At 56.6% G+C, this 9,536-nt stretch overlaps 1 protein-coding gene and 1 pseudogene across 3 annotated transcripts in view; one reads left to right on the forward strand and one right to left on the reverse strand.

Annotated features, from left to right (window-relative positions):
- The window catches only part of Slc13a3 (solute carrier family 13 member 3), a 50,743-nt gene extending 41,647 nt beyond the window's left edge, over positions 1 to 9,096 (reverse strand). For all 3 annotated transcript variants that reach the window (XM_048349555.1, XM_048349554.1, XM_048349556.1), the window contains exon 1: positions 8,940 to 9,096. In XM_048349555.1, the coding sequence (XP_048205512.1) occupies positions 8,940 to 9,050 (111 nt within the window). In that variant the 5' untranslated portion in view covers positions 9,051 to 9,096. The remainder of the gene's footprint in view (positions 1 to 8,939) is intronic.
- On the forward strand, positions 7,134 to 7,488 carry LOC125353859 (annotated as a pseudogene).
- Positions 9,097 to 9,536: the final 440 nt, after the last annotated feature.

The following is a 9,536-nucleotide window of genomic DNA, read 5'->3' on the forward strand; positions in this document are numbered from 1 at the left end:
GGAGCCGAAAAGGGGGGGCAGATGCGGGGGGGGGGGCGGGCGGGAGCTCCGGCAGCCTCAGTGGGCCATGGGAGACGGAGCATGCTCGAGAAAAGCAGCTGATTCACTGTGTGACCTTGGGCAGCTCCTTTCCGGTTCTTCATCTTCATCCCTGTCTATCTAGCAGTCCCCTCAGATCCTCACATGGAGCCTGGCCAAGAGGCTGGAGGGGAGCCTACCCAAAGGCATTGGGTGAGCTGAGCTTCCAGACTCTTCGGTTCCCTGACCAAGGGGTCCAGGGGGCCATTCTCCTGGGAAGCGATGCTCCCTTTTCCCTAACCACCCACCATGTTCGCACCTCAGGACCTTTGCACCTGCCATCCCCTCTGCCTGGAATGCTCTTGCTGGATGCTGCAGCCTCATTCCTTTGCCATCTTCAGATCTTTGTCCTCCATCTGTCATCTCCTTCAGGCTTCTCCCGTCCTAGGAGAACATCGGGGCTCCGGGCTTCCAGGCTCCACCCTGGGCTCACCGTCCCTTCTCTGCTTGGTTCTCCACAGTGCCTGGCGCGGTGTGGCTCACTGCAGGTCACTCCTGACCAGCCACCTGCTTCTGCTCTTGCGTCTCCCCACTGGGACGGGACTGCGTGTCACCCGATGGACAGATGTGTGACAGAGGCCGGCTCGGGTGCTGTCCTGCTTCTCCTCACAGGACAGGATCTTGGACACCCCGTGTGTATGCCGGGGACGCGTCCTCAGTGCCCTGCGGCTTCCTGTGCTGCCAGCTTCACCCCAGCCACGGGGACAAGACACCTGCCCCAGGGCCCCTACGGGTGGGGGTGGGCACAAGCACCCGCCCTTAGGAAGGCCTGGCGGGGGGCGGGGGGCACTGGTTTGGTTTTCATGGTCTCCTGGGTGCAGCCCACGCTCCCACGGCCTCCCCGTGGCCAGCACTATCACGCGGGGGAGTTACCACAGCTGATGACCCCGTCCATCCCTCAAGGGATGGCAGGGCGTGCTGGCCCATGGCTTTACCCCATGGGGACCAGCGCTCCTCATCCAGGGGATTTCAGGCAGGTGGAGCTGACAGGGCACCTGGCTCCATCTTGCTGTGTTCGCCTGGGACACGTTCCGGCTTTCCCACAGTGCGTGTTGTGCACACCTTTCACACAGGAAGGCGAGTGGGGGTGGGGGAGGGAGAGCTGGGAGGGGACAGGGCCTGTGTAGCTCTTCTCCAGGCCCCTGACACCTCGCGGCTGCAGAGTCATCTTGCGCATATGCACAGCTTGCTCTGGGCCCAGCTAGAGTGCTGGCGTTGAGTCTTTGGGTCTGGGGTGTCCGATACTGCAGGCCAGTGCAAAGGGCAGAGTCCTGCGGAGCTGGGTCAGGAAACACGATCTTGCTCCCCGCTGGCCACCGGCTGTTTATACACCTGGCTGGAGTCCGGGAAGCGGAAAGTTGGCCTGGCCTCAGAGGACCCCATCTGAGGCCGGGGGTCTGCATGCCCACCTGGCAGAGAGCTCCTGGGGCCTCGGGCTAGGAAGGTCCCTCCACGCGCCTCTAGGCCTCAGTCCTCCCCAGTGATCAGGATGCAGTCCGGGGTTCTAGCAAGCACATGTGTTCTGAAATCAAAACCTCCCTTCAAATCCAAGTTCATTCATTCACTCGGATCCATGTTGGCTACGGCAAATACCACGAACATCATCGAACAGGAAGCTGCCTTAGAGAGCAAATGAGGAGCCCAAGACTTGCGAAGGAGTCACCAATCCAAGGGCACTCCTAGGAGAAGATGCCGCCGGAGCTAAGAGGGATCCAACGGCGACGAGCCAAGGGATCCACAAGTGCGGAGGCCCTGAGGTAGGAGCAATCTGGGAAGGTCTGAAGAAGCGAAAGGACTGTGAAGCTGGAGCGTAAGGAGAAGAGTAGAGCCATAGTACTGGTCCTGCTTCGTTGTTTCTGTGTTTGATGCTCTGGACCCTGGAGGGGCCCTGCCCCCCCCCCCCCCCCCGCCAACCAGGGCTTGCCAGTCACTACCAATAATCACCCTCGAGCCAGGAAGCAACTCTTTCAGAAGTAAACCAACCAAACCACCGTCCACATCCCAACCTGTTACTCTGGGCTCCCCACTGCAGGCCACCATCCACCGACCCCAATCACCCCAGGACGGGGACCAGCCCTGGGCAGCCTCCTGCCCCACAGCTGGCTGAAACTCTTTCAACTGGCCAAGCCTCCTGGTCCGCTCCACCTGCAGGGAGGCAGCCAGAAGAACCCCAGGAAGAAAGCAAAGGCAGAGAAGAGAATGGACGAGGGAGGCTTTTTTTTTTTTTCCATTTCCCTCTTGGATGGGCCTGACAGCAGGGAAAGGGAGGCCTTTGAGGTTCAAACTGACATGAACGAAGCACGGAGAAGATGGGCAGACAAAGGGGCAGAGGTGCAAAGGGCCTGGGGCCAGAGCCAGCTTGAAGGAAGCCACAGTGGCAGGAACAGAGGGAGCCGGGCAAGGGGGCTGGAGATGGGATCGGCGAGGCAGCCCGTCAAGCCCTCGAGCCCAGAGCTTCTCCTAAGTGACCGGTCACCGTCCCTGCCCCTTGCTGAGGGCCTGCAGCCCTGCAACGTGCTGAATAGATACTCATGAACGTGGGAGGGCGAGCTGTGGCTCAAGGGTAGAGTGCTCACCTTGAGCTGAAGTAGGTCAAGCGAGAGTGTGAGGACCCGAGTTCAAGCACTAGTACCAACCCGAAGAGAAAGGAAGGAAGTGCACTTGACCTCTGACCCCTCATCTCTCAGAAGCAGCAGTCTGGCATGTGAGGTGAAATGAAATGTCACGAGAATAAATCGTCATGGGGTGTTCACTACACAGGGAGGGAGTGGGGCTTGGTACCCACCCCTGCCCCGCCCACATCACCCCAGGCACCTCCTCTCCCCCCAAGTCCCAGCCACCCCTTCCTCGTGGGTCAGCCAGAAGGATGGCCGCATTGTGATGCGTGACAGCACTGGGGGTGGCTGGGAGCCCCCCACCCCCCAGCCAGGACCTCACCAGGCACTGCCAGTGGGAAGCCCGACTCATGCCTGTCTCATCCTTCAACACCACGAGGTGACTCAGAGATGGAGCCCAGTCTCCAGATGAGAAAGTGAAGGCTAGAAACCACCATCTCAACTCAACCCTCCCCGTGGAGCTACCAGCCATCTCCACTTCCCAAATCAGCCCCAAACACGCCTCCCTGACAAACCAGTCCACAGAGGTTCGATTGCCAAAGAAGCCACCTGTGCTTTTTCTTCTTCTTCTTGGTAGATCTGGGGTTGGAGCTCAGGAGCGGGGTTTATTAAGCTGGTGCTCTGCCGTTGAGCCACAACTCCAGCCCTGCTTTTTGCTGGTTACTTTTAGGACAAGGTACACACACACACACACACACACACACACACACACACACACACACTGTGACCTGCCTACTTCCGGCTTCTTGCCACTGCTAGGATCACAGACACCCATCGGCACTCAAGTTCCCCCCAGAGAGAGAGAGCTTCTCAAACTTTCTCTCCTCTCGATCTCTGCTTTCCACACAGCTTGGAACTTCCCTCTCCACATTGGCCTTAAACTACAACCCTCTGGATGTTAGACTCCGAGTAGTTAGGATTACAGGCCTGGGCCACCACACCCGGCGAGACACAACTTTGGTCCTTTGAACATAGAAACGTATTTATTCACCACAAAATCCTGTCAGAGGGCTGGGGAATATGGCCTAGTCCTAGTGGCAAGAGTGCTTTCCTCGTATACATGAGGCCCTGGGTTCAATTCCCCAGCACCACATATACAGAAAATGGCCAGAAGTGGCGCTGTGGCTCAAGTGGCAGAGTGCTAGCTTTGAGCAAAAAGAAGCCAGGGACAGTGCTCAGGCCCTGAGTCCAAGCCCAGGACTGGCCAAAAAAAAAAATATATATATATATATATATATCCTGTCAGAGATTATGGAGAGTTCCATTTTTCCTAGAGGAAGACACTCTTCCTGAATCCCACAGGATAGCAGGGCCAGATACGAACTCCTCTTTGAAGAAGGCCGTAGCCAGGAGCTATGCTCCCAGGCCAGGCTCTCTCCTGCCAGCGGGGTTTGCCTCCCTGAACGATGAGCAGTCGGTGCCCTGGAATTCAGGGCAGGATGAGGTACGTGACCAAGCCCCTCCCGGGATTACCGATGTGGTTTGGGCCGTGTGCTCATTCCCCACGGCTGCAGTAACAAGCGAGATTACTTCAGGCCACACGGGTGCGTTCAAAGCACGGGGTGGGGGGTGCAGAAGTTGGAAATTCTTTTCTTTATTTGGTTTTGTTGAGACTGTCTTGTTATGTAGCCCAGGCTGGCCTTGAACTCTTGATCCCCCTGCCCCTGTCTCCCAAGTGCATATACTGTTATGCCCTGCCTGAAATCCTTTCCACGGGGCTCAAGGCAGTCAAGGTGTTGACTGTGCTGGATCCTCCCTGAAGCTCTCGAGCGGCCCCTGTCCTGGTCTGCACTGGCCCTGAGGCTCAGGGGACTGTGAATCTGGTGGCCATCGCTCAGGTTTTGCCTGCACTGACCAGTTACCATGTGTCATCAACCAACCTCGCGCATGCCCAGACAACACTCAGGCTGAGCTGAGGTGGAAAGGGGCTGGCCTTTCCAAATTACTTTGAGAGCACACGTCTCCCTACAGGACAAGTCCTCCCCCACCCCACCCCACCCCTGCCTTCCCTTCTGAACCTGGGTTTTGAATGGTTCGAGCTGGTCCTTGCTGTTTGTCCTTGCTTGTCCTTCCTTATCTGTTGGGAGTTTTCTTCTATCACTCATGATTCTGATTCTTCGTACACAATACTCATCCCACCCCTGCCCAAAGTCCTTTTAAAGTCTGTGCATTTCAGTTTTTTAAAAAGGGAGAGTAGAAAGGTACGAATGTAAAACACCTTGAATAACAGTCATGGAATCCAGTAACTAACACTGAGCTGGGGACTCTACCTGCTGATATGGGTGACATTTGCATAATCATTTTAGAGTGCAGGGACAGATTTCCTAACCCAGTTCTCTGGGGTTCTGTGAGATGGTACCAAGAGACCACCTAGGCACGGGCTGGACTCTGAGTGCTGAGAAATCCCCATAGAGGCCTGGCAATCCTGGCCACACTGTCTTCCACAACCCAGAGCCTGGAGCGGAAAAGGACCAGCGAAGCCGGGTTTCATAGCTGTGCCGGCCCAGGTGCTGCTTGGCCACCCTCCCTGGCTCTTCCCTCTGTGAAAACGAGGCAAGGACAACCACTTCTGCTTCTCCCGGCTGGTGTGAAAGTAAGTGACCCAAAGGCAGACTTGCTGGCTCCTGTCAGCAAGGTTATTAACTTCCATATCTATATGGCTTCCATGCCATCTAGGAATTCCTCTAGCAGCCCTTCAAGGGAGTGTGTCTCCCCCACCACACACACACATACATCACAAGGGGGAAACAGAGGTTCAGGAATTTCCAAGCTGAGATCCACACCCAAGCCATAGGCCCATGTTCTTCCCATCCTTCATCTCCAAGCCTCAGTTTCCCCAGTTGCAAAAGCTGTTCCCCAAATCTCCAGCTTCCAGAAAGGCCATCCCCCCCCCCCCCAAGTCTGACCAGCTCCCCACCACCAGCCACCAGAGCGGTGCGGTGTGGAGAGGAGACATCCTGATCAGAGACAGCATCTCTTGTTCTAGACTTCTCCGCACACAGCAGGTGCCAGGCCAGCTGAGCTCTGTGATTCCTAGGAACCCCCAGGGACAACGGGTGCCTGTCTGGGGGTCCCAAGGGGTCTTGGTGGCTTATGGGTGACATTGGGAATGGAGGCCGATGCTGCTGACCTTATCTGGGCAGCAAGAACATTTAATAAGCTAGACCTCCAGCCTTTGGGGAGCCGCTGCCGGGCGCAGGTGGAATGTTCTGTGGGCTGCCTGTATCCATCGCACACTAGGCTGAGGGAATCTTCCATTCTTAATGCCCAGGCACACGGTAATGTAAGGAGCACGAGGAGGCCGGGCTTTGCCCCGCCTGTGGGTGTCTGGAGGAGGCCGAGGCCTCCACTGCAGAGCAGATCACCTGCCTTTTGGGGGAGGCCCTCGTTTCTCAGGAACTTAAAGGAGAAATGACATCTGGGCCACAGAAAGGTCCCCACCAGAGAGCTGCAAGAAGCAAGGAGCACTTCCTGCCAAATAGCAACCCAGAACAGCAAGGAACACGAGTCACCAAAGAGCGTGGAAGGCGCAGGCTGTGCGTGGGTTCTGTGGTCTGGGACCTGCCATGGAACCTGTCACCTGGCCCTACTGAGCGTCCACATCCTCACTGTTGAGTAAGGATGCAAAGAGCAGCCACTTGGTTGCTGCAAACACCACGCGAGAGCAGAGCGGAGAAGCCTGCTTCCAGCCTGGTGCCGTGCACGGAGGAAGACCGGTCCTAGGAAGGGACGCCATACGGGGCAGCCCACTCCCTGCTGCCGCCGTGCCGGGCTCCTTGGCGCGCCCATGATGCCATGAAGCTTTAGCTTTGTGCCCTTCCCAGCCCCTTGAGATCTTTGTCTTTGTAACTTGAATGCTCTCCCTTTACGATCCACGGGGAAGGGGTCGCTTCCCGCCCCAGGACATGTGGCTCTGCTCCTGGCCTCCAAATCTCACCCACAGGTAGAGCAGTGATGGAGGCGGCTGGGGGTGGAATGTCTGTGTGTCCCCTCTCCTGCCCCAGAGCTCTGCCCACCCCAGGACCGCAGTCCCTCTGGCCCCTGCCAGGCAGCTTGCTCCAGCCTTCACCAGGCCTCCAAGCAGTGCCCCATGCCTGTCCCTCACAGACAGAGCATGTATTGCCCCATTTTAAAGACAAGGAAGGGGGCTGGGAAGGTGGCTTAGCGGTAGAGCGCTTGCCTCGCATGCATGAAGCCCTGGGTTCAATTCCTCAGCACCACATACACAGAAAAGGCCGGAAGTAGCGCTGTGGCTCAAGTGGTAGAGCGCTAGCCTTGAGCAAAAAGAAGCTCAAGGGCAGTGCCCAGGCCATGAATTCAAGCCCCAGAACTGGAGGAGGAGGGGAAGACAAGGTACTCAACCATCCTGGAGCCAGCTAGCGGTCCTCATCTGCCAACATCTTGGCCAGAGCCGCCAGGTCTCCAGCCTTTTTACTCGAGATGAGTGATAAACCAGACATGTCTGAAGTGGAGAAGTTTGACCGATCAGAGTTGAAGAAGACTAATACTGAGGATAAAAACCACTCTTCCCTCAAAGGAAACCATCCAGCAGGAGGAGGGTGTCCAAACACCCTAAAATGGGGATGTCCTCTCAAAAGCAAGCTCAACACCACCTGGGAGGCTTGTTTTTGTAAAGCAATGTGTAGCAATTTGAGGCACCTGCAGATGGTTTTCCCCACTATGTTCCCTAAGAGGTCAGCAGTAACCAAGTTCCCTTAAATCTGTTTTTAAATTGAAATTCCAGACAGTAGATGCACAATAATCTCACTATTGATGACCCTTGTGTATAACAGAGCAAGCCCATTTTAACCTAGTAGGTGTCTGCATTGCTTATAATCATTAAAAAGTTGAATGCTTTTGCAAAAAAAAAAAAAAGACAAGGAGGGGAGACTTGAAGAGAGGAAGTTGACTCCAGACCCCTGGGTCAGAAAGTCTTCTGGGACAGGCTAAGGTGACCTGATCCATATTCTATCATTTATTCCTTCCCATTCATGACAAGAGTCTGCATAAACCAACACTAATGAAGCAGCTCCTTAAGGGGGATCGGGAAGGAAAGGAAAGAAAAAATAACCAACACTTGGGGTTGGAGGCATGGATCAGAGCACCAGCTGATGAGAAAAGCATCAAGTACCAAGTTTGTATCCTAGTCTTGGACAAAGAAGAAAGGAAGGAATGAATGAAGGAAGGAAGGAAGGAAGGAAGGAAGGAAGGAAGGAAGGAAGGAAGGAAGGGAGGGAGGGAGGGAGGGAGGGAGGGAGGGAGGGAGGGAGGAAGGGAGGGAGGGAGGGAGGGAGGGAGGGAAGAAGGAAAATAAAGAAAGGAGAAAGAGAGAGAGGAAAGAGGAAGAAAGAGAGGGAGGAAGGAAAGAAGGAAAATAAAGAAAGGAGAAAGAGAGGAAAGAGAAAGAAAGAGAGAAAGGGAGGAAGGAAAGAAGGAAAATAAAGAAAGGAGAAAGAGAGAGGAAAGAGAAAGAAAGAGAGGGAGGAAGGAAAGAAGGAAAATAAAGAGGAGAAAGAGTGAGTGAAAGAGAAAGAATGAAAGGGAGGGAGAGAAAGAGAGAGCAAGCTCTCAGCTGCTCAATACATCACTAAATGACACCTTCTCTTTACTTCTGTGGCCATCTAATACTTCACTTAATACCAAGGGCAGTGAAGTAACTTCCTGGGTTAGGAGCGTTGATCTTACAAGCCTAGTATCCCCAGGGTGCTAGGCTGGGCTGGGCACAAGCGAGAGACCCCCCCAGCAATCATCATCAAGACTCCTGAATGCACCGGACAGCCCTTGGGGTGCTAAGCCGGAGGTCGCCCACCACACCACTCTCCACTTTTGGAGCACATCAAGCCCTCTGAGCCTTGCTGGTCACTTCTGAAAAAAAATGGGAGTACCTATCTTCTCACCTCCGGAGGCCCCAGAAAGGACTGTAAAAGGTGAAGCACACAAGGCAAAGATTGAGGGGGGTATTCACCAAATCCTAGCCGCCCCTCACTTCCGTGAGGTCCCAGACCGAAGCGCTGCCCCCGTGTGCCTGGCCTGGCTGTAGATTTACACATTCTGCCTCCTTTCAAGTCACCACTGGGCTGGTGGGCTGACACTCGCTGGCCCCTACTTTTAGGCAGGTTGCAACCCCACGTTCGTGGACAAGTGTGCAACCTGGCTCCGAGCAGCCCACTTACAGCTCAAGACCCCACATCCTTGCGGTGGAAGTTGGGAGGGCGGGGGAGGGCGGGGGGCACAGCGCGCTGTTACCTTGGGTGGCAGGGCGAAGACCAGGGGCAGCAGCGCTAGCGGCACCAGCAGCAGCAGCAGCAGCCGCCGTGCGCTCCAGGCCTTCTGGGCCAGCGCCACCAGCGCCGCCATCCGCGCGATCGCCGGCGCCCGGGCGGCCCAACTGCCCCGCCGCCGGGGACCGTGCGCGCTTAAAGACCCGGAGAGGGGCGGGAGGGAGGGACTGCGCTCGGGGCCGCCCCGGTCTCCCTCCCTCCCTCCCTCCCTCTGCACCGGGTGCAGAGGACAGCCGGGAAAACTGGACTCGGAGCCGGAGCGGGGCCCCAGGCGCGCGGAGCGCTCGGCCCCACGCGGCCACCCTGAACTCACCCGCGGGGTGGACCGGGGCGGGACCAGGCGCTCGCATGCGATCCCGGCCCGGCCACATGCTGTCTTGGGGGGGCGTGGACGACGATCCTCAAGGACTCCTCCTAAGAAAGGGGGTGACCCGGCCTGGGTTGATTGGGAAGTTGGAAAGAGACTGGGCGGAAGCATGCGGAGCTCAGGGAGCCAGGCGCAGACCCTGGGGGTGAGGAAGAGCGCGCGGGGCTGGGTGGGGACCTCGCAGGGTCTGGGGGC

The sequence above is a fragment of the Perognathus longimembris genome, chromosome 6 (genome assembly GCF_023159225.1).
Source record: "Perognathus longimembris pacificus isolate PPM17 chromosome 6, ASM2315922v1, whole genome shotgun sequence".
Lineage (NCBI taxonomy): Eukaryota > Metazoa > Chordata > Mammalia > Rodentia > Heteromyidae > Perognathus > Perognathus longimembris.